General features: G+C 38.0%; 1 protein-coding gene across 3 annotated transcripts in view; it reads left to right on the forward strand.

Annotated features, from left to right (window-relative positions):
- The window catches only part of astn1 (astrotactin 1), a 371,670-nt gene that overhangs the window by 102,775 nt on the left and 242,946 nt on the right, over window positions 1–25,949 (forward strand). For all 3 annotated transcript variants that reach the window (XM_072440945.1, XM_072440947.1, XM_072440948.1), the window contains 3 exons: window positions 10,992–11,076; window positions 15,128–15,202; window positions 21,205–21,342. In XM_072440945.1, coding sequence (XP_072297046.1) covers window positions 10,992–11,076; window positions 15,128–15,202; window positions 21,205–21,342 — 298 coding nt within the window. The remainder of the gene's footprint in view (window positions 1–10,991; window positions 11,077–15,127; window positions 15,203–21,204; window positions 21,343–25,949) is intronic.

The following is a 25,949-nucleotide window of genomic DNA, read 5'->3' on the forward strand; positions in this document are numbered from 1 at the left end:
CTGTTGCGAGTCTAAAAACATTCTTTAAATCAATTCTTTTCTCTCTCCGCGCTCTGAATACATCACAAAAGCTGAAAGATGGAACCAGAAATGTAAATAAGGTTTGCTTCTAATGTCTGTATGCACTGTCTCCTTTCTCATTGCAGTGCTGTTGATGAAATTGTAAATAGACTTGGGAGACTGAATAGCAGAAAAACATATTGATGTAAAATGCAGGCCGGGTACAGAATAAAGCTGAAACTTCAAGTTGAAATGACAAGACCAGTGAGAGAGTACTCCTGCTTGATGAGAGAGAAACATGATGCATTCTGGGTAAAACAAAATCAGTAAATATAAATTGCAAAATTGTAGCCTGATTTAGTTTATGGCACTAGTTTTTTATTTCATATCGTCTGAACTTTGGCCAATATGGTCATGTTAAGTGAGCTGCTTGACAACTTTAACCTGTGCTTATCATATTCCACCTGTTAGTGTTTCTGCATCTTTACAGCTGTTTGATGAAACGTTTTTCCAAATTTACTTACTCCACCGTCTGCTTCGGCCGTGCACGCGCTCTGTCCCCGTGCAGTTCTCCGTCTGTGTGCGTGCATGCGTGCGTGTGTGTGTGTGTGTGGTCAAAGCTGTGTTGAGCATGTTGCACAGACACAAGCATGTAAAAGACGAGATATTAATGTGATGCTTGCATTTGTCTTCCTTACATTCGTGTGGAGATGCAGCGTGGAGATGCTACGTCCCATGTTAGGGATGAGCCAGTTTTAAAAAATCTTCAAAAACAGGGAGTTTGCGTCTTTTCTTTCATTTCCCCTCTCGCTGCATCTCACTCCAAAACACAAGGAGAGCAGAGCAGAAGTGGAGGAAGGCAGAATGCAGACACCGACAGGAATGCAGACACAGGTTGGCAGACAGTGGGGACAGCACAGACATGTTCTCTGTATGCAGACACACCAGCCCGCGCTCACTGTCAGCCTGTTATGAGCCGGCCCAACTCGTTCTGATATGAAATGTTTATTTCCTGGCCCGACCCAAAGCCACAATCCTGTTGCTATCACCTTGCGTCAGATCACAGCACGGCGCGTGAAAGCTTTAACAGAGATCAGTCATGATGTTTCATTGTTATTGTTTGTTTTAAGAAGTGCAGCGCTGAAAGAGAGAGTTCGCTTTGCAACACTTACTTAATGTAAAAGTGCATGTAAAACGCTGCATTCAGTGACGAGTCCAGTTTGTGATGTTTTGATCAGATCAAAAGCAAAATTCTGCTCTGCATCTCATGTAATTTTTAGTCCTATATTCTAAATCAAATCAACTGTTTTTCTTTTTAAAGCATTTTTTGGCCCCTAGGCTTTATTAGACAGGACAGCTGCAAGCTTGGGTGAAAACGCTGGGCTGTGTCAGCCAGGCTGTGGTATACAGCCTGGCTGACCCTCCTGCGTCTCACCCCATTTTTTCCCATGCTGGTTGGTTTTATTAGATATTCTGGAATAGGCGGGTCACATTTCTCATTGATCAGCTTCACATCAAGGCACTTGTTTTACAGCTGGTATTTTTCCTAGAGATCAAGCCTTGGGTAAACATTGTCCAAACTCCTCTGGGCTGTCACACCCCCTCCTGGGGCAACATTCTTTGGCCCATCTTTATGACCCCCTTCACAAATGCAGTTTGTCACACACCCGTTCTTCTCTTAGACTAATGATGCAGATAAAATATCACTACTATGCAGATAAAATACATCACAGAAATATAATCATATATTCACATTTTATCACATTTCCCTCCTGTTTATCAAAGCATTAGTCTACTGTCTCATATGCCAAACACATTACTCTTTTCAGTTTTCAACGTGCCTTTCATATTGGTGTTAAAATGACACTTTTACACTCAAAAAGGTTAAGCACAGTTCTCAAACATTGAAAACACTCATTTTCTCTCGGCCCACAACATTTCTACAGCATTACTGTCCTAAATTTTGAGTCAGATTGGTCAATTTCTGTAATTTGACAAACAGACAATTTATCTTGTCTATAATTTGTGCGGTGTGATGGGAAATATAGAAGTACAAGCGGAAAGCCCTTAAACCCGCTCTGCTCTCTGGTCAGTCAGTTTGACTCGTCAGGGACCTCTCTGGACACCCCAATAGAATCAAATACGTAGTATCAGGTGCTACTGGGACCAGATTGTCCACTAACCTCTCGACCTTGACCCTGCGGTATGGTTCTGGGTGATGCTGATCTTTGTTCTGACCATGGCTGGCCACAAAAGGGATACATAGGCACAACGTCCCACAAGTGTCCCCACATCACCATACGTCCTCGCTTGGTTTCTTAAGAGACCTTCTTCCGCTGCTCGCTTCGGTCACACCTATGACACATATGAACTGGTACATTTCCCATCTCAATTCATAATCTCATTAACATTGCATGTAGTTATGTTGTAGCAGATGAAAAAACTCTTAGTTAGTGTAAACAACAGTGGCTGTGGTGTAATATGCCATTGTGTTTCTTCAGCTACTGTCATGTCAATTGTACATTATACATTATACATTTCACATTTCATAACCTTTCCAGTTGATCACTTATTTTCTTACCTCTATTTTAGGTCTGTGTATGTTTCATTTACCGGTATACACAGTTGTGACACACCATTGTATGTTGATCGATTGTCCCGATTGTCCCGTTTGTCCCGATTGTCCCGTGCATAATACAGGTGTTTAGCACCCATATTACCGTCATCGCTGTGATGATGATAACTGTTGATTCTTTTAGCAGAGTATGGTACTCTGCACACCGTAGCCTCTGGCTCTCGTTCATTGTAGCAGAGTATAGTACTTTGCGTACTATAGTATCTGTCTCCTCATCCATTGTAGCAAAGTATCGTACTTTACCGTAGACTCTTGACAAAACTCATACAAAGTCCTGCGTCTTGTAGATTGTTTTATAACTTCTATAGCGTCTAAATTTAGATGATATTGTTTTATTTAAATCTATTCAGTTCTTGATTGAATCTCCACAATCCTTCAGGTATTTACTTTAGAATGTCAAATTCTTTCCCTGTTAATGTTAACTTCTTCCTATTTGTAACTACCGTGGTTTTCTCAGTCTAAAAAAGGACATCACGCTCCATACTGATGTTTGTGTCCAGTCAGGTTTAATTGTAGATTTTAAACTTTGACACCATGACACCATGACACCATGACACCGTGAAAACTAAAACAGAAACAGAAAATGCATCAGCAATAACGAATTACAAAACAGTATAAGAAACAAACATAAGCATATTTACCGTGTTCGCCAACATGTGACCATTGGTAGTTAAGTGGTTTTCTGGCAGACGTTTGTCTTTTTCTTTCTCTAGCCAGTCTTGTCTTTTACCGTTCTGTTTCACGGCTTCTCTCCCTCTATCTCTCTCCCGGTCTCTATTTATACTTCCGGGGCTACGCCCGTGGTCACATGATGACTTACACCGGTAAATATCAAATTAAATAAATAAACAAATAAATAACAAACAACTACAATGATGCCTGAACCAACTTGGCGAGAAATAAAATAATAATGAAATAAAAACTCCCGTGAAAATAAAGGTGTTTGAAAATACTGCCAAATAGCGTCAGCTACACTATTACTCATCAGTCAACCCGCCCTGAGGTGTAACCGTTGGTGTCCCTGTGATCCGTAAAGATAACAACATCTGCTCCATCCTGAGTCCTCTCCCCAAATTATTTCCCAGTCAATAGCCCCTTATCTCTGACTATCTTTATGACTTGGTGTCCCATGTCCCCCCACTTGGTGTTGTTTGCCTTTAGTTAATGACACATATGTCTTGGGACGGCATTAGCACATCACTATTTAACTTATTCCCTCTCTTACGTCTACATCGCAATAGAGGTTTCCTCATGATAATACAAATAAATAAGTTACTGATATAACTTTTACTATCACTTTACTTACTGCCCGTTCTACTCCTATGTCCAAAAACTTCAGTAGTCACTCATTTACCCATATTATCACTTCCAGGCCTGTGCCTGTATTTGATTCTAAATTTAAAAACACTTCTGTCTTTTCGTCCTGTACTTTCATCTAGTCATGCATTAAGTCCAAAAAGATCATTTTCGTCAAGTCCAAAAATAAAACAAAACAAAACAAAACACAACGTAGCTTTGTTTGGTGCACACAAAAAACACGATACCGTAAAAACACAACTTTTGTATTCTATGTCGGGGACAGGAAGTGTCACAGAAATATCAGACATTTGTATGGCAAGCTTGGGAGAAAACGCCGGGCTCTGTCAGCCAGGCTGTTGTAAGGAGCCTGGCTGACCCTCCTGCGTCTCACCCCGTTTTTTCCCATGCTGGTTGGTTTTATTAGATATTCTGGAATAGGCGGGTCGCATTTCTCATTGGTCAGCTTCACATCAAGGCACTTGTTTTACAGCTGATATTTTTCCTAGAGATCAAGCCTTGGGTAAACATTACCCAAACTCCTCTGGGCTGTCACCCCCCTAGGGTAAACGTCCTTTGGCCCATCTTTATGACCCCCTTCACAAATGCAGTTCGTCACACACCTGTTCTTCTCTTAGACTAATGATGCAGATAAAATATCACTATTATGCAGATAAAATACATCACAGAAATATAATCATATATTCACATTTTATCACAGTTATTTTCTTACATTTATGAATAAATAATGGAATAATGATGAAATACTATTCAACGTTTTGCCAAATGGTCTAGTATCTTTATATCTGTGTATCACTATTGCAACTGTGTAAATGTCTATTACACGCTTGCAAATAATACTAGAAACAATACAGGAAGAGAAACATTTTGGATACTTTCCTGCTCAGTTTAGAATTTCAGAAACACCCCATGAAAAACTAGACCCGGTGTCTTCCTTTTGCGCATCAATTATTCAGCAGCCTTACCTTCCCCTGAAAACGAATTCCGCGGCCTTAAATTAATATAAGAGTGCAGCTAGTGTCCCATCTTTGGAATAATTCGGAAATTAGCTACCCTACACCTCTGCCCGGCTCTCCACATGATCAATGGAGGAGCAGAGCGGGCAGAAACCATTGTATTTTTCATAGAGCTGCATTGGTAATGAAAGCGTGTGTGTGTGTGTGTGTGTGTTCGTCAACAGCGGCGGTGTGGGTCGCTGGCGGATTGCTGAGGTGCTATAGATAGCTGAAAATCCAATCCTCTTTGCAGCCCCAAGGAGATACTGATGAAAACCAAGATGGGTTACGACAATATCATGACTGCTCCTCCAAGACATTGAAAAGGGAAGATTCAACCCTCGTGTCCCCCGTGCTATCTGCGCAGAGCAACTGTATAGCACGCGCTTGTGGTACAAACATCAAGTCGTTTTTCCCCTCAGACGAAGCGTTCCAACATTATAACACTTGATTAATGTGACTGCATAATAGATCAATACGTGGATTATGGCTTGACAAGTAATTCACTGTAAAAGAAGTGACATAACCAGCGCTAATTGAAATGTTAGCGTTCTGCCCACACAAGGGGAGAGGATTATCTTGAACATTGGAAAAGGTGGTGAAAATCAAGGTGTTTGCACAAGTACATTCCTTTACATTTGCTATGAATTTAGTTCAAAGGCACTTAAGGAAATAGGAAATCTGAAATGTGACCAATGCGTGACAAACACAATTTCTTTGTCATTGCTTTGACCTGATATTGCATTGTGTTGTTGAGCAGTTCTATAGTTCAAAGCCCTTTAATGAAAAGAATGAAATTACAAACGTGCTGTTGCTTAATTTTCCTCACATCAATATCGCCAATGACTATAACACAAAGAACTGTACATGAGTAAAGGTACATTGAATACGTGTTATTATCACTGCACTACATTTGAGAGCCGGTATCTGTACTTTCTACTCCACAATGAACTGAACTGAAAAGTTCTAACTTTAAAAACAAAACAAAAGTTGAACAAAAATAGTCACAATTCTACAGATAATTTCCCATTTTCCAAAACTCCATCCAAATTGCTCGTTAAATAACTGCTGCTCCATCCTTCTCCCAGACACATTTGAGACCATCATTCAGATGCAAAATTGGCCCATGTCAAACATTTCAGCTCTTTTAGGACACATTTAACAAAATAGGTATTATGTTGGGAGCCACAGCCTGTGAATGCTGGCAGAGTGGCAGAGTGGCAGAGGAGCGTGTTGGAGAGGAGCGTGTTGGAGAGGAGCGTGTTGGAGAGGCAGTGCGGCGCTCGCTATGGTGCGATGCACGGAGGCGGCTTTCAAATACCATTCAAGTGATGTTTGTATGAAAAACAACCTGCTTTTGTGCTTGAAAAACATCACACATGGCGGTAGGACAGGCTTCAGTGCTTTCCTTTCAAACTACAGGATCAAGTCATGGGCTTAGAGTCCATGCCTAATTCCAACAGCACACTGCAGGTGATGGGGAAGCATACATTCACAGGTTTAGAATTTGTACATAGTACGTTTTTTTGCTTAATGCAGAAGGCGTAGAAGCCGAGGAAAGGTTTTATTTGTATTTTATTTGCACATTCAAGAGCAGTTTCAGTTTACTTTTATAGGCCCTACTCTAAAGTTGATTGAAAAAGCAACTATTTATGAAAAAAAAATAAAATGATATAGAATTATTCTGCCCATATATTTGAAATATATCACGATAAAAGACAGTTGTTTCTCTTTCACGGTTCAACCTCAGGTCGCGAGAAAGCCTTAGTGGGGGATAACAATTGATTCTGAAATGTTCTTTTGTCATGGTTCAAAATCCAGTCCTTTTAAATGCTTTATAGTCGATGCCTATTATTGCAAGCAATTTGTAAATGGGTAAATGTAGTGTTTTCCACGTTCATTGTGACAAGAATGATTGGTACCCCGCTAAAACACAACACAAATGAACTACAAACAAATACAAGATACTAAAACACAAATAAAACATTCAATAGAATTAACTAAAACATAAAAAACACATTTATAGATTTATACATACAATATGAGATAAAATTATATAAATCAAGTGAATCATTAAATGGCATAAAATAATTTGATTTAAAAAGTCTCTGTGTTTTTGCTCCACAGTAAAGTTGTTGAAAGGCTTTTTTCCTGTCTTTGTGTTGATACGATGAGATTGTAAGATAAAAATGTCCTGAGACCTCAAACGGTGAATACCTGAACTGATGTGCAATAAAATAATCATGCAAATTGCCAACTAGAGCCTTCTACACAAACACAAGGCAGTGCTGTTCTCTTCTTGCATCCAATGATTGCCATTCTACTTTAGAATAAAACTGACAGTGGTGAGTTCTGTTTCCTTCTCCTGTGATGAACCTCAGAGCTGAATGATAAACCAAGTTCAGAGGTTTTAACACTGTTGCTGTAGAATGCATATATATAATATCACCATCATCTAGAACTGGATTAACTGTACCATTACGAGGAAAACTATTTTATTTCTAAAGGAGACTGACAATCTGGCTTTAAGATTATTTTTCAGCTCTTATTTGTGTTTGTTGAAGGAGAGTTTATCATCAATCCAGATACCCACTAAAGTGTCTTTTGGTGAACGGCATACATTTTGTTTTATTTGAATTCATTAATAATTGTAAATGAACAAAGGATGAGTGATTCCTTTTAGCCGGGCAGGTCCTGATGGATGACCTTTTGCGTTAACAGTAGTGAGTGCAGCGGTGAGCCTGTGCCCTTCACTTTCCCCCCGACCCCCCCACTGAGCATGAGCGGAGCATGTAGTACACGTTACCCCTGAGTGACCCTCCAAACCAAAGGTACAACCCGATCAATCAAACTGTACCGAGTCAAGGCCGTATTACTACCGGGAGCTGACGGCACCACAACAAAGAGCTGATGCTTGTTTTTAGCTAACAGACTTTACTTATCGAGCGGATGTCAACAAGAAAGTGAGCCTGGGTGTTTACCGTGAACACTTGGTGCTGCAAATCCATAAATATAGTTGAGAATTGTGAATCTTCAGGGGTGAATTATTTCGCTTTTGAACCAGACTGAAAAGATAAGAAGGGTGAAAATTACTTGACAAATAATATTCATGTTTGGCAACTTGATTCTTATTAAGATATCTCAAAATATTGTCTTTGTTGTGGAAAATCCATTGCAAGAAAGGGTCATAACAATAACTCCTCCCGCTAAGGATTAGTACACAGTCTGTGATTGATTATTATTTTTAAATATTTTTTGTTTTGTTTTGTTATGCATATATACATTATTTGCAAGATAGTAGAAGTGGGAGATATATTTAGAGATTTATTGTATCATAGCTGTTGTTGTTGTTTTGGAGAACTCAATATTATTGCATTGAGTATATTATTTTAATATACTATCAAAACAAGCTCGTAAAGAGACCAAAATGGCTAACGTAATCTCCCAAACAAGGGTATAAACTTGATACTTCTGCACTTTCGTAATTCATTTTATGCTCCATTCACGTTTGGTGCTAGACTTGAACCTCAAGCAAGACATTTACAGGCACATTACTCATGCTTTGTTAAAATATGTTCTGAAACATTAATGCAAAATACTCAACATATAGCCATTTTGTCACTATTGCCCACCCCTACGAGATGGATGCAATGTTGTTGTTGTTGCATGTTTTAAGAACGCTTTACCACAGACACAAATCCCCAAGTGTCTAAGTCTTTACGTTTGCTGTTAAAAGCCTTATTACAAGGGTCAGTGGCACATTTTTAGTAGATTGTGTAATTATATTGGTTATTCCTCTGGGAGTGTGTTTGTCCTATCTGCTCTGCTTTCTAACTATTGCTTTAGGCTGCTATGATAATAAGTGGATGATGGTAAGAGCGCAGGCCTATGAGCTTCACTATTCTAAATAATGGCAGAGTAAGTGTCTTTTCATTAGCTTGATGACTGATCTAATCATTTTCTATTCAAGCAGAGGACGTTATCCACCGAAAAAAGGCAAGCAGACAACACTAAAAACATTCAAACACAGCTACTTTCACTGTATCCAATCAGACTATTTAAGCTGGCATCAGTACTTAAGGTTTGCACTGAACTTCATCGTACTTGACTAAAATAAACAATTTTCATTCATCTCAATTACTCCATACTTGGCTGCCTTTTACTCATTTTACAAAGTCTATTGTACATGTGTCATGTCATTATTTCCCAAGTGGTTTTCTTTGTGGATCACTGGAGCGGCCTAACTCTTAAGTCTTAACTCTTCAAACTTCAAAACCAAACTAGTTCACACTAAACCAGGACCAGAACAAGACTAAACCAAGTCTATATATAAGTGGGCTCAAACCAAGATATTGAATGTAATTAGATAAGATGTCATATCTGTTTCATTTATTTATGGTAATTTTTTCTCGTCACATTTCAACTTGCTCAGACTACTTCTGCCACCAGCATCTTTCCTGCGACTCTTGGCCTTGGTTAAAGTATTGTTGTGTACTGTCACTGTACAAATCAAAACATACCATAAGTTCTTATTTATTCAATTAGAGTTGTAGTTATTAATGCTAGAAAAATATGCATTCTTACTGTTAGTAGTTAGTAGTGAAGGAGGGTCTAAGGCAGGGGTGGCCTTTCAATCTGGCCCGCCAAGCTTGTCCAAGTAATATTATTATTATATTTTTTTTTGCCCCACCCCTTTTTTTTGCTCTCAGGCATCCGTCTGCACTTGTATCCTTAATTAATATGACGTGAAATTAATTAAATAATAGATTCAATAGCCTATATTTGACAGAAAAGTGATATTTTATTTGATATTACATTTTTGGGATATTTTTTTTTCACACCAATAATCGCGGGCCGGCCCTCCGCTACTTGCCTGGATTCAAATATGGCCCTTGGTGGAAAATAATTGCCCACCTCTGGTCTAAGGACAGGGGATGCTGGGACATTTGCTAAATACTATGAACATTGTTTAATCTGTTTTTGTCTCCAGTAGTACAAGTGTTATGCCATACTGTATAGGCAAAGCAATAACATATTAATAACTCCATAAAGATAGAGGTGAAAAGTTATACTGCAGCTTTAAGTCCTCCTACCACCCAGGAATAGATGCATTAATATCACAATTATCGGTTCCATGTATGCATGTTGGACTCCGCCAGGGCTGCAGTGAAGCAGTCGCTGCATGGGACAGAAGGAGTCGAAAGGCAAAGCTCTCAATTTACCGGTCGGTCTACGTTCCTGACCTCACCTATGGTCATGAGCTTTGGGTAATGACCGAAAGAACAAGATCGCGGATACAAGCGGTCGAAATGAGTTTCCTCCGCCGTGTGGCTGGGCGCTCCCTTAGAGATAAGGTGAGGAGCTCGGCCACACAGGGGGAGCTCGGAGTAGAGCCGCTGCTCCTCCACGTCGAGAGGAGCCAGCTGAGGTGGCTCGGGCATCTGTTCCGGATGCCTCCTGGGCGCCTCCCTCGGGAGGTGTTTCAGGCATGTCCCACCGGGAAGAGGCCCCGGGGAAGACCCAGGACACGCTGGAGAGACTATGTCTCTCGGCTGGCCTGGAAACGCCTCGGAATCCCCCCGGAGGAGTTGGAGGAAGTGTCTGGGGAGAGGGAAGTCTGGGAGTCCCTGCTTAGACTGCTGCCCCCACGACCCGGCCCCGGATAAAGCGCTAGAAGATGGATGGAAAATCACAATACAAACAGAAAAACATAAATAATACATAAACACAACATTTTTATTTTCCAATTTGCTATCCAATTTATTCTTCATTTCACATACTACAGAATTCGAATACATACATTGCTGCTGCAGTCACATAGTCCTGCCTGATATTTCCCTTGTTGTCAGAAGTGCTTTTTGAGACCATATATAATTCAAACATCCCATTAACTGTAAACCAGGACATCAGTGAGCGCTGATTAGGCTGTAAGTGCTCGTGTTTGCACTGGCTCTTATTGAGGTCGCTAAATGAAGAGGAGCGCTGGGATTTGGTATTGAATTAAAAAGGCTTGACAGTAATGAATGACGGTTCTGTGTGTGCAGGAGAATGTCTCTGTCTGGACGGATACATGAGGGACCCAGTGCACAAGCACCTCTGTATACGCAGCGAGTGGGGGCCCAACCAGGGGTAAGTGTGCGCCCATCATGCTCACGCAACAGAAAGACTGGTACAGGTTAGTTAGAATAATAATACACATGTCAGTCAAGGTAAAGAAAGCAGACAGTGATATGTGTGGTATGTGTGTCTGTTTTAAGTAGGAATACACTGTTAAATATACCATGTCAAAATATTAAATAATGTTTTAGAAGCAATAATATGACAAGTAAACCGGACTATAGGTCTATGATCTTAATATTTTTCTATTTTTAAGAAAAAATGCATGTTATTATAAAAACTACATTGTCAAATGTTGATTAGGATATAAGGCTTCACAAAACATTGAAAAAAAAATGTTTTAGTCATAAGTGGGCAGAATAGCAAAATATTCAGTAAGAAATCACATTTCAAATTACTATTACTCAAGCAGTTACAAGTTATCATCCAAATAATAGGTCAAAAAAGAAAAATGTATTTAGTATAGCATAAGTTACGAGTCAAAATGGCAAAAAAACATAACATCGCCCTCCGAGAAAACTGCTGATGTGATTTTGGGCATTACAAAAATAAATTGAAATGAACATATGTAAATGATAAGCCCCGCCTCTTCATAGTGACATATCAACCTGACGCTTAGTTTTTCAAATAATCACAAAGTACAGGGATGTGGGTGGGGATAAGGGATAAGTGAAAACAGGAATTTTGGGAGCACACAAGCCTCAGTTGCAGGACAAGAAAGCTCATTAATGAAAGTTGATTTTGGATATTATGTCCTCCTTTAAACACAAACAGGTCTGATATCATTTGCACGACAATGTTTTACTACAAATAAAACGTATGTTGCAAAAAAACGACTCATTGAAGTTTATAGACACCATTAAATGTTGCTCTAATTATTACAATTTAGGGCAAGTAATATATTGGTTCTAAAATGCTTTTTATTTTTGAGCTCGTTCCCTGTAGCGACTCTCGTAACTGCTTAATTGGGTTCATACCTACCTGTTAAAAAGTCCTTGACATTTGGCTAACCCTCTCGGTCGCTGCTGCCAAAAACTCCAGGTTGACCTCACAGGTCGACAGGAAAAACAAACTTCTTTGTGAAAATAGGCCTTGCCATTTGTGTATTCCGCCCCAGTGTTTGGTTTAGCTGTGGGTCTGTGGTAGTACAAAATTGTGACCATTTTGATATATTTTTTTCTTTTCTTTTTAAGTTTCTTTATGTAATGTCCAAAATTAACTATTGAAGCCTATAGTGTGAAATTAAAAATGAAAAATCATGAAAACTTTAAAGTAAAATAAATTGAGATAGGGACATGAAAATGAAAGGTTCTTAACTTACAATCCTATTTCTTCTGCTGTCCGGCTGCATGTCTGGAACAAAAACAATTTCCCCTTGGGGATTAATAAATGTAATTCTGATTCTGTGTCTGAATAAAAAGCCACAGGGATAACAATAAAATGTAATTGTTTCCATCATGTTAACCCTTCCTTACCATTACTACTTCATCATTGGTTTTCGCTCTTATCAAATGTTCCAAACATCTTGAAAACTCTAACCCCTGTTGCCTTCGCTTCAGACAGAATGACACAGTAGAGAAAATCCCAGCCTTCTGCTTTTTCCAAATCCCTTGCTAGACTTACTGCATGCTCTGAATATATTTTTTATGCCTTATTTACCTTGTGGAGACATCAGAGTGTCTTCTCTTCTCTTAGCCCACACAGCAGTGCCCTTCAGTGTGTGTTTCCCCTGGTGACAGAGTGTGTGTGACAGTGGGGCATCCTGAGATGACTTAAATGTTTAATGACCGCCGCCCATGGCATCTTTCTGAATGTTCTTTTTTGTGTAGGAGTTTGCTCAGTACGGCCCTGTCCCTTCTTCTCTGCCACTCTTTTTTCTCTCTCTACCTCCATCTCTCGCTCTCTGCAGCCTGTTCAGTCCCCGAGCTGCCATTCCACATTTATCTCTATCATACTCGTCCTCTTTCACGCCACAGTCCCATTGGCATAGGCGTATTCTCGCTCTCTTCATTCTGACATGCTTTGCCATTTCCCACACATGTGAGAAAGGACAAGGCAACATATTTGTGTTGCAGTCATGTTTGTTTAAAATGCAATGAATTTGAATAGGACAAATTAAAAGTTTTTTAACAGTGCACTGATATACATCGATATATCGGGTATAATCCTTAGATGTATCTTTCGTGGTAATGTTGCTATATCCAGGGATTATACATCAATTTATCCGTATAAACATAAATATCATGATGGATCACATCGTTAAAACTGGTCTATAAAGTCCGCACACATGAAAGTGGTACAATTAGCTTTCATCCTGAAAGGCCAGTCAAGAGTTTTCATAAAGTACATTTTTGTACAGTATCAGCATACTGTTTAAAATAAAAATATCCCCAAAGATTCTGTTGTGAATCCTGTCAATCAACACATTGTATTGTGACCAAATTTACATCCCTACAAATAAAATGTTTAGTGTGTTTGTGTGCCAACACTCTGGGGTGAGCAATACATGATCTTGATAACAATAGAGACAATATTTTAAGAATGCATTAGGAAAGTGTTCAAATGTGCAAATAAATATTTTAGTTGAGGTTAAGAATCACACAAAACATGAAATAAACATAAAATCAAACACAAATGTCGAGTAATATCACTTTATACTCGTATACTTGTTTGGGAGTTTACACTAGTTCCGTTTGCATATCTCTGTGATACTGTCATATTATCTAGAGGTGCTCCGATCGATCCGTAACCTATCATGATCAGGCCGATCACGGCAAAAATCACATGATCAGTGATCTGCAGAATGGCCTGACGCGCTCAGACTGAGCCAAAATTTGGCTTGTTTCTTGGATTGTTTCTCATTGCATCCACAGGTACGCACAGACTGATGATTTACTCATTAAAAAGCAATAATTTCATGCATGCCTTAAATGTAACAAGAGCCATTGGCCTGTAAAAACTGTTTTGTCTTATTTTGCTGAAAATGTACTTTTTGAAGCTGTACAGCTCAAATGCGCGTATGTAAAGGGAAAATGCAAAGCATTTAATGGTTTTGTCAAAGTTTCTTTCGAAAGTGGCAGAAACATAAGTCGTTTTCTTTCCTCAAACTGTCCAAACTGCTCAGAAGATGAAAGCTTGCTCCTATATCCACGCCGCCAAATGCGCACCGCTGCATGACGCGGACATGACTGGCCAAAGTATTCACTCAACCCACGCGGTTCAATAATGAGCAACATTAGTGGCTAAAATTGCTTAGAAAACTAGATAGATTTGGTTTAACTTCGTATTATCAAAGCCCTTTTTCTAATAAACCATGTATATCTAATACAACAAAATTATTTTTTCATTATTAGAAAAAAAAGAAAAAGGTTTTAGACACAATGTTAATGTGATCGGTATCGGCAGATCAAAATTTCAAATAATCAGTGATCGGCCTCAAGTATCCTGACTCTAATACTATCATTCATCTTCATTCATCATCATTCATGTCTCCCACCACTCCATGCTTCTTTGAATAATTTTGCTTAAATATAAATGATTGTATTATGTATATTAAGAAAGTAATTGTGAGATTCTCCCTCAGTCTAATCAAATATAGTTCCCACTTGATTGAGATGCATTTCTGAAACCTAATTACATTTGTACAATTATTATATTTTTTTTCTTACATGAAATGCTAAAGAGTTTATTTCAAACACTGAATGTGGTTTTAAATATATTGCATCGAATAAAATGTGCCTGTATGCAGATCGTTTATCACATTATGTCCTTGTGATTTAATGTATTTTTCCCTGTTGTGTGAAGCACTTTGAATTGCCTTGTGTACGACTTGTGCTCTACATATAAACTTCCTCTGCCATTATTCACTGTCACATTTGCGTCCCTAACTTTACTTGGTGGAAGGTGGAGCAGATTTTTGGAGTTCAATAGCGAAAAAATGCCTTGTAATTCTGAGGTGTGATTGGGAGGCTGGCGCCACTGAAAGATTTAACACTTTTCCTGCTTTGTTTGAACACACAGTTTTATTCTCTGCTCTTCCTCTGATCTATGCTTTTTCATGCAGTCCCTGGCCTTACACCATCTTCCAGCGCGGGTTTGATCTTGTGATGGGAGAGCAGCCCTCTGATCGCATTTTCAGGTAAGAACGACTCCACCAAACCTTCCTCTGTTTGCCTGCTGCTGCTGCTCAATTTAAGTTAGTGTGAGTGTAGTTCTGGTACAGGATAACAAGGGTTTTGTCAGAAGAATATCACATAGATTATTGTAGTTATAATGAGAAGTTACACTCAGAATTAGACATGTTTCCTCCTGTAAATGATTGTTTTTAAGAGGTACATTTTAGACACACGAAGTAAATATCAGTTGAAGTCGTAAGCTGGAGAATATCAGACCATATAATCACAAGAAGTGTTACGTTAAATGAAAAGAGGTCCTAAAAAGACTTTGGAAACATTCTGCTTAACTTACAATACCTCCTCAGGTTTGTCTAAAACTGTACAAGAATGTAACTGTTGCGTATATTTCCACTCTTGCGAATAATTCTGTGTTTTCTGTACCTGCTGTTTGCTTGTCTGTCTTCATCTTTTCCTCCAAACCACTTGACTATCCAGATTTTTTTGATTTTTTTCTTAGTCAGCACCCAAAAAGTGTACGCCACACTAACTTAGATGGATGGGTAACCAAGGTAAACTGTAAACCGTACAGTTGAGATAGAGGGGTTGAGACAATGTATCTATTCTATTACCTTTAGTCGTCAACATTTGTGTACTTTTGCCCCTAGACATCATTGTAAGCTTTGAAAATAGTGGCTAAAAGTAACCCCTTCCTAAAAAAATGACAAGATAAATACATAAAAATATAAACTTTGGGGCAGCTGATGTGGTGGCTCAGCAGAGAAAAGCTGAAATGATGAGATATTGCTGCTGTTAGGAATGAAACATTAACAATGCATCGATATATGTTATTGTATTTAATTGGTATGCGGCAGGGACATCTCTAGCACACGTCCAATTTATGTTTTTCATATGAAAGTGTGAAGTTTTCTGATCAAAAGGCCTCACATCCAGTGCAGTTGTGTTGTTTCAGACAGACAGCAGGCAGGAGCTAACGTCAGGATCCCGCAGATACTCTGGACTCATTGTTAGGATGTGTCTTATTCTGAGCAGTGCCACCCACCGAGCGTCCCAATGTCAATGTTTGAGTTAGGGTACTTAAAACTCCACTTCTACGAGTTTCTTTTGAATTTGAAATGATAATTTAAAAAAACACGGCGCCATTATATCAGTCACGATCTGATCCTGTCACAGTCGAGTGTACTTTTACCTCGGTACTTGGACACGGCTGCATTAAGAGAATTGTGCAGTGTTGAACCAATTTAATGTGTCAATGGCAAAATAGTCACGTCCGAGTATTGGTATTGAACATGCAGGGTACAAAAAATAAAAAAATATGCAGGCTACACTATATTTTTAAAAGAAGACTATATAATAAGCGAGGTATATGTGGATCATATTTATACATTTTGTTTGTTGTAAAGCGATATAGTGAGCATAACCAATACTGACTTCCTGTTCAAAATTGCAGTACTTATTCTCTGCTGTTGGCCCTGTCTCTTCATAGTGACATTTCACATTTTGAAAAATGGCTCTGCTGCACTTTTGAACTCACTTATGTGTATGACACAGAGTCAAAAATGTCATAGAATTGTAAGTAAGTTCTGACCCGTGGGTGGATATAGGGGAGAGGGGCAAATTGATTATTTTTTTTTTTCTTCAAAAGCAAAATACAGGATTATTCAAACATGCACAACTCACTAACAATACAACTCTGAGTAAGTTCATAATTTAATAAAATCACTTATAACATTGTTAAAAGCTCTTAAGAGTCAATTTTGTGTAATGTCTCACCTATTAAAGAACACATATTATTCTAAATTAACTTTTTTCCTCATCAAAAACATACCTCTCATTCTGCAACTGCATGTTTATAATTAGCATGTTGGGGCAAACTAGCTTTTGCTTAGTTACCCGTGATAATTCCCACAGCTACCAGTAGATGGAGTTCTAACACAAATCCCAACTCTGCTTTCAGTAGAGACATTAAACCTGAGGACTCAAACGCAAGTCGCACCAGCCAAAAAATGCATAATAGAGAAGAAAAAAACATATATAAGTTGCACTGGAGTATGAAATGCGGTTGCAAGTGTGAAAAATAGCAAATAAAATCACATATAAGTTGTTCCGGAGTATAAGTATATAAGTATAAATATAATTATAAGTCGCACCCCGGCCAAAAGTATGAAAAAAGATGCAACTTATAGTCCGGACAATATGGTAATAGAGCCGCAGCCATAATGCAATTTAACAACATCAGTAACTCCACTTTCCCCCGGCAACCGTTTTTGAGAAGCAGCCTAAACTCCGGGAAGGCGTGTTGTTTACTTTAGCGGATATTACCATTAACACAGAAGCAAACGAGTCAATTAGAATCACAGGGAGATTATAATGAACCAAACGGGAGGACGTATACGAGATCCTCCAGGGTGCAAGGAGATAAATGCTCGGCGTTAGCTCTCAGACGCAGCTTTAGCTGTAGTGTAACATCTCTGAGGACCGCCGACATGTTTTTCCTCCCAACAACTGCCGTCTCCGGGGATCTCTTACTGTTTTCCACCTCCACTTTCTCTTTGGGCTGAACCAAATAAGTCATACACTAACACAACGGTCCCCTGTTGTCCATTACAGCGCGGGGCTCGTTAAGTGCCCGCTAATTTGTCCTTCTCTCGACCAAATACGTCACGCTGAATCTCAGGGAGTAGCAACAATTCAGTACGGTACATGTTCTCATTAGAGTCGAGTTATTAGAAATGGCTATGAAGAAGTGACAGTAACAAATACCAAAGTGTGCCTTTTATTTAACAAAAAAAACGTGTAGATTTCACAATATGATAAAAAAAAAAAAGTATCATACATGTATATTACTGTTCAATTAAAATTCAGGTTTTTGAATGTATAAACTGAACAAAATCTCCATTAAGCACACCACCAAAGTGCCTAATAACACACATTTCCAATCTGTCATGAGAATTACCAAATGTATTATTATAATTTTTTTGAATAGACTTCAAACTCAAATGTTTTTCCTCATGTTAAGTGCCACTATAAACTGTTGAACTCAACATTTGAATTTTACCAATACTAATAAATAATATAATCCCTTATTTTGATTTTGTTTAAATTTTTCTTATAAGAGAATAATAATATAATCCAAATGTGTTGTAGAAGATTTTGTCATACACTTTTATAGCAATTAACATCTACTAACTGTATACATTTTCTAACTCAGTAAACACTTTTTATTGTGCTAACTAAGCATGTTATTGCCAGCAAATTGGACTAGAAAAAAAAACTGCTTTATCAACTAATTTTTCCGTTTATTTAATGCCTAAGTACACCTGCATAAATACATCATTTTCCAACATTAATTACCCTCCTTTGTGAATATCCATGCCGTCTGTGTAGCATAAGCATTTTATCCATATTGTATTTGTGTAAGATATCAGACTTACAAATCTCGAAGAATAATTTTAAAGCTCTCGTTTCAGACATCTGCTGTTTACAGATTTATTACTGCTTTTTCTCTCCGGGGAGGGTATGGTATTGGACTCTTTCCTATCACAGCGTCTCATTTGGTATGCATTGCGTCCATTAGCACACGGTGTCCTTCTGCTCGGTGAAAAGAGTTATGCAAAAAGAATAACATTGCGGAAAGGTAAAATAAATAACCTCCTGCCAAGTTGACGCCATTATTCAGAATCATTCAAGCGCTAAAAACATTCTTCTTTGAGAAATTGGCCGCGTTGGCTTGACATGGTGGGGGACGAGACCTTGATGAGGTGTCAGGTAAAAGGGACACATGCATCAGAGGAGTATAGAGTAGTATAGAGTAGTACAGGGCAGGATGTGTGGAATCAGAGGAGGGTTTCAAGTGCAAGAATGGTCTATAATTGCTATACAATATGAAAGCTGTGTATGCTTAAATTATAGAGTTGGAGTTCTTCAATGTTGAGCTATATTTTATAATAGTCAAAGAAAAAAACTGATTACAAGTTTTTTACCATGTCAAGTTTTCATATATAATTAAAGCGTATCTATAATTATATATGTTATACTATTATGTAAAAATAATAGTAATTCCAAAATGGCACAAATTTGAGACCTATATATATATTTGAGCCTTGTTTCATTGTGTTGCCATATTAAGTAGGAATAAATTCACCAACGAGATCTTATTTAGTATTTCAATGAACTAGATCCGACTGAAAAATCTGCATTAAAATTGTTGAGTTACAAATCAGGCTTAGAATTAAATATCACCATGGACATTCAATAAATCACATTCCGACTCATTTTGAAAATGGGCAAATTTGACAGAATTTGTGGGCGAAGTGGGACTTTTGTTTGGGTTCATTTGTGTTTTAGCTTTTATTGATTTGTATAATGCCTTTTGATTTATGCCTGTCATTCTCTCTCTGGTCTTGGTTTTTTTAAGAATAGATATCTCTGTCTAAAAATCTTAATTTAAAAAAGCATAATGAAATATCACCAAATCCTTCTGTACCATCCATCCAAACCTTGTTACATAGAAGTTGTGACATTTCTAAAGTCATGCCCTGCTCATCGATTAGTGGACTAAAGCTTGGATTATACTTTCAGCATGTACATTCTGCCTGTAAATGAGATGTACGGAGAAAACGTGGCAGTATTTGTACAGTAGTCTGTGTGTTCATTCAGTACAGATCTGAGCTATAGCTGCTATGCAATTCAGCTCATTTCACCGTGCTATGAAACGAGACCATGGACGACAAAAGACACATCTGAATAAAACGTCTGCGCTTACACATAGTTTGAAGAAAAGAAGAAAACAAACTGAAGTTAACACAATTCCATACACTGAAGAAATAGTGATTTGTTTAGTACTTCCTATATACATGAACTCTTATACGTGAACGCCGTGAACTTGTGGTCCCGCGAGTACGGTGTAGACCTCGTGACAGCACAGCAACCAGACCGCTACGGCACAGCAACCGTATCTGGACCAAAAATCAACCAAGTTTTGCCTGTATATTGTCTTGTTTTAATATTGAACAGTTTTTATAATTTCAACAGATAGATTTGTAATATTAGATATCAGTGACTGTAACTTTAACTGTAACACATTGTTAAGAAGTCACTGAGAGTTCCGTGCCCTTGTTTGCTCATGGAGACAAACTGATTCTATTTCCACACGCGGAGCCGAACATATTATGTGCTGTTCCATATGTGGATAAACAACAAGTATTATAACAGTCCATGTCGTCAGAAACAGCAATGAATACCCTTAGTTCATGCACTTTGGCTATTCATCTTTTCAAATCATCATCATGTTTTCAGAACATCACGCTAGAAAATGAGAAAGAGCGCTGATAGATTTGGTTTGCCTGAAAATGGATATCATCTTACAGGCTAAATACAAGGCCAAAGAAACCGTCCGACAAGAAATGTTTCCACAGACCAAAGTTTAAAAAAGCCCTTGGATTCTGGAGTTCATTGTAACCCTGCTGCCATAAGAGGTATAGCTTTCTATTCTGTTCAGGAGCTAAAGTTTCTCCCTCCATCTGGCCTGCCTTGCATTACAGCATAAATGTTTCACTCAGCAGCTTTGTACTTTGCCCAGCAGCCTTGTTGGAAACAGAGCCTGAATATCAGCAAGCGCCCGAACTGTGTTTCGGAGTTTTTTGGCAGTGTAAGAAAATACTTTCTGCTTTGTTCATGGCATGTAAGGGGCTCGTTTTCAATACGGTCATTTCAAAAACTGCTTATTTGCTTCTCATTTCAAACCTACACTTTTTTCACTATTCGCTTTAGAAATTCAAATTTGGCAGTGGTCACACTTTTCATGGGTTTCAGTTTCCTGTTAGAGGTGCCATTTTGAAGAATATTCACCATTCCAAAGATGAAATAAAGTAATTAAGCAAAAATGATGAATTTTATTAATAGACAAATAATACTGGTCATTTCAATGTGACTTTTTATTCTTCAGTGCCATTTCTTTCTTGGAATCTTCTTGCGAATTGACTGTTTTTTAAATTCTTCTCTCTAGATTCACGTACACGTTGGGAGAGGGCATGTGGCTGCCCCTGAGTAAAAGCTTTGTCATCCCCCCGGCTGAGCTCGCCATCAACCCATCGGCCAAGTGCAAGACGGACATGACGGTCATGGAGGACGCAGTGGACGTACGGTAAGGCGGTTTCTTCACACCGTTTTTCCCATTTCCACCATTGTTGTCGTATTGTAAAGGTTGACAAAAGAACTGCGGGTACAAAGGAACCAAGTGTGAAATGCACAGTTTGTTTCCACTGCGGCTTTGAAAGCATTATGTCCTTGTGATCTTTTACTTTACTTTTCTTTAACTAAACCAATAAATGATTGTGCTTTTTGGAGAAGGTAGATTTACACAGGTGTTTTTATATTGCTTTCAAAAGATTTGTGAAGGGTATAAAAGCTTTTTGCCATGTTCAGATTTTCTTTTCTTTTTTTTTTCTTTTTTTTAAATTGAAAGAATAAACACAGATCAATCAATACTTGTGTGTAAATAAGGGTACAGTCCAATAACATTGTAAAAAATGAAAAAAGAGAAAGGAGAAAAAAAGAAAGAATGAATAAAAATAAAGACAAGAAAGTGCGGAGTGGGCGGAGCCAGAGAAAATACAAAGTTTGTATTGTTTGAGATTACCGTTTTTAGAATAATGCATCCAAATGAAAATAAATTACAAGGTTAGAGCACACCTGATCCATAATGTGAGTCCCATTTCGTCCAGTTTATGTAAAATTTGTCCATTTCAAAGTTCAGTCCAGTCCTTTATTGTTGGTGCAGTCTGTGTCATCCATTTTTTTGTGATGGCCTTTTTCCCGGCCGCCAAAAGTATCCTCCAGAGATATCCATTCCCAATGTCCATGGCAGGAGTTCTGAGACCCAAATACATGGATCTAAAGTCTGATGGGATCGTAGTGTCAAAGATTGTCTGTAGTGCAATATTGGTTCCTGTCCAATAAGTCTGTACAACAGGGCAGTCCCAAAATATGTGATAATGATGTGCCTCCTGGCAACCACACTTCCTCCAACATTCAGCCCCTCCCTGTGAGTAACGAGAACTTTGATAAGGTGTTATAAAGAAACGGGTCACATTCTTTCAACCAAACTCTCTCCAGATATGAGATCTTGTGGTTCTCCATTGTGAAATACAGACACTTTCCCACTCCTCGTCCGTCAGATCAAAATGACCCTCTTTTTCCCATTTGATTTTGATGTAGTTGGTAGATTGGTTGTCCAGGTTGTTAATGCATTTATATCCTTTAGCTATTATTCCCCTTGAGAGTTCTGATTTGTATGCCTTGATAAAGAGTTCAGTCAGGGGGTTATAATTATCATTGCTTGTAATAACTTCTTATTTGTAGATATCTATAAAAGTCTTGCTTCGCCAAGCCAAAGGTGTTTTTCAGTGTGTCAAAGCTTTTCATCTGGTTGTCTTTAACAATCTGGTAAAACACTCTGATGCCATGTTCAGATTTTCAACAAAACATGTCTTCTATTAAGAGATGGGACTAAGCAGCTATTGGAGGCCCAGGGTCGTGTCATTGTATGTACTTCATCTGGATCAAATTTATAAAAAATCTGATACTTACAGGCATTTCGTGACATCTTCTAAACTACATCGATTAACCGTAAGAATAATTGGTCTCCATTTCACAATATATTTGTCACCTGTAGTTCCAACACAAAAGTGTAGGTCTGACCACAAAATGTTATGATTTTGCATTTGTGAAGTGTTAAGAAGCAATCGAGTGTTGAACTGAATCATTCTCCAAAGGATATTCAGACAATACTTAAATAATGCATCAGGAAAGTGCAAACATGTTCCTGTAAATGTTTTAGTTGAGGTTCAAGTTGAGAAAATGAATGTTCCATAAACTTAACCACAAAGCACACAAATAGAGTTTTATACCCTTTTTCGGGAGATTACACCTTTTTTGTCTTTAAATAGTTTTAATTCTAAATGTACATGTATAAATGTACTTAATGTCATCATTTTGCATATCTCCAAAACAACAATTTTTATATTATTTCAGTTTTGCTATATCCCCCACCTCTACTCCCTTCTGGTATGTCTTTTTGTTTTCTTGTTATGTTATTGCTACACATATTTGCTTTATACAGTTAAGCTAATGATATACTATGAGTACAGTTAAAAAACATCAAGCAGCGCTAATATAAATCCTTGCTCAATAAACTATATCTTATTGAAACGTATCGCGCTGTGTTGGCTGTAGAGTCAAAGCCAAAATAACTTGGGTATTACAGCGGCCTCTGACCACAGGCACACAGCAGGATTACTCTTCTATTCACTCTGGTCAAAGGACTGTGTCTCTGCATTTACATTTCTCTGTCTCTCAGGGGGCCACAAGTAGCTGCATTGATGTGCACGATCGAAAAGCCAGCACAAATAACTTCTCCCTACAATATCAATCCATCCTCAAGTGCACTCCAACATCCCAAACATAAATGAAGTCAACCACTGACAAGTTCACCAGGCTGAATCCGAGGGAGCATCAGAGGCCGCTGTCTGATGTCCAAATACTTTATCTTTCATCTCTGTAATAACTCATCCTACTTTGGCACACACCTTATTTATTTTGCATATGCCACACATAGAAGCAACAAAAACACACAAATCTAAAGTTTTTTAAGTACAAGAGTAGAAGGACAAGAACACTTAGATTATTATACATGAATAATTGTTCTCCCATAATTCCTAAATAAAATCAAGGGTATAATTCCATTCAATATAAAGCCAAGAATAATCAAAAGGTATCAGTTATTGTTAGTTTGATCTTTTCGGTTTTTAATTCTTTCTACTTTTTTCTAAATTGAATAACACTTAAACTTGCTTTTATTATCCCACAGAACACAAACAGAGACAAACATAGTGTACATTTTAGTTTAAAACCTAAAAAGCTGTTAAAGTTATGGTTTGTATCAGGCATTGCTATAGTTTGATTCAATAATGAATATAGTTTAAAATGGCACATTAGAAAAAAGTATTACAACTCAAGATTCATGGTAAATAGCAACTTTTTTATAGCACTTTTCTACCTTCAAGGCCCTCAAACTGCTTTTAATGAGTATAGTAATTGATGCAATGTTTCCCGTGTGTTTCTTTTATGTTTTGACGGCATAGTAACAGTGAAGACTCCAGTTCCACTCATCGCTTTGTGGTAAACACTTGGATTTTCAGGTCACCAGTTGCAGCTACTTAAAGTGCAGCTCAACTTGCGTGACTTAGGTTTAACTTCAGGGTGACTGCGACCTTCCACATCTTCAGAAATATATCCTAGAGGCCATTTCATTAAGTCTGTCTCGATGTCCACGTTCAACGACTTAATTAGAAATGGCTGGTGCAAAGGTTAAAACAGGTTTTTGACCATAATTCAGAAATGTGGTCAGTTGGGACACATTTTCTGGCTCATTTGTATTAGGCTAAAATGATGATGTCGTGACATTTTATATCCAAATTCTCAAAGGGCAGCGTTAGAAGCTTCCTGAGCTCGTCTGATGGTGCGTCCATATCAAACTTCTAGAATACATGGCACATTACTTATTTTGATTTAAACATTATAATAAATTGTGATGTAATGTGAAAAAAAGAGCTTTTAAGACTTTCACAGTTTAAAAAATATATACTAATCCTCAGACGTTCAGAGAGATTTCTTGTTGTGTTTCTCAAATGTGGTTGCACAGATTATTATTATTTTCTTTTATAGAATAGGATCACTCCCTCAAACTCCTGGGCATGTTTTTCTTGAGCACTGTAAAAACGGCGGTCTACATTATTCATATTGACAGGTCTCTGATTCTTGTACATAACAGTTATTAAAGCCAAGGCAGTAAAGGCACTTTACATAAATACCACTATTAAACATTTATACGCTGTGTATGGACATAATTAAATTAAAATACAGAAGCCACTACTCGCTCTGGTTACTGCTTTACTAGGTGCATGATAAAATATAACATACATAATATAACATCTCCAGACTGCTGTGCTACTTCCAATAACAATACATCAAAATGCCTTATGTCATTGTGAAATTGTTCACTGATGAAATTGTGTATCAATTATTGAATGTTATTAAGTATGTATGGTCTGTTGCCATCAAGTTCATAAATATAATATGATTTTGATTTAATACATGCAAATGCCTGAATCAATTATTTTAAGTACATGTTAAATGAAATAGTGACGCATAGCCTGGCAAGCCAAGCGTCCAGTTGTACTTACTTTACAAAGAGTCGGACCAGGTCGTCTAATGGAGGGGATTGGCTTGAAAATTTGCAAGTCAGAGAAAGCGTGTTTGTGCAAAAACTTCTGTAAATTGATGGGAAAAAGCACAGGGTAAAGAGAAAAAACAACTTTTGACTATCAATGTTCGCAATTAGCCACTTTTAGTATGTGCTTAAATATTTTGTTGGTGTTGCTAGTTTTTTTTAATCACCCAGATAATGTCTTTATTTAGTCCTGCTTTTGTCCGTAGTACAGGTCGGGGAATTATTTTATCTGCGGTTTTGTCCTAGGTTGGAAAGATGTGTAATCCCCAGAATGGGTCCAGAACAAAAGAAGTCAACTGGACAAAGGTTTTAACACACACTATTTCTTAACAATATGGAGTATCAGTTATTAGTCTGGTCCAGTGAACTACTTTAAGGTGTGAACTGTCACCTGAGTCATATTTTACATAACCATTCATGGCCCTAATGAGTCATCTCGCACCTATTGGCATACTCTGATT

The sequence above is a fragment of the Eucyclogobius newberryi genome, unplaced genomic scaffold (genome assembly GCF_026437365.1).
Source record: "Eucyclogobius newberryi isolate DKJ021-1_F unplaced genomic scaffold, fEucNew1.0.hap1 SCAF_12, whole genome shotgun sequence".
NCBI lineage: Eukaryota > Metazoa > Chordata > Actinopteri > Gobiiformes > Gobiidae > Eucyclogobius > Eucyclogobius newberryi.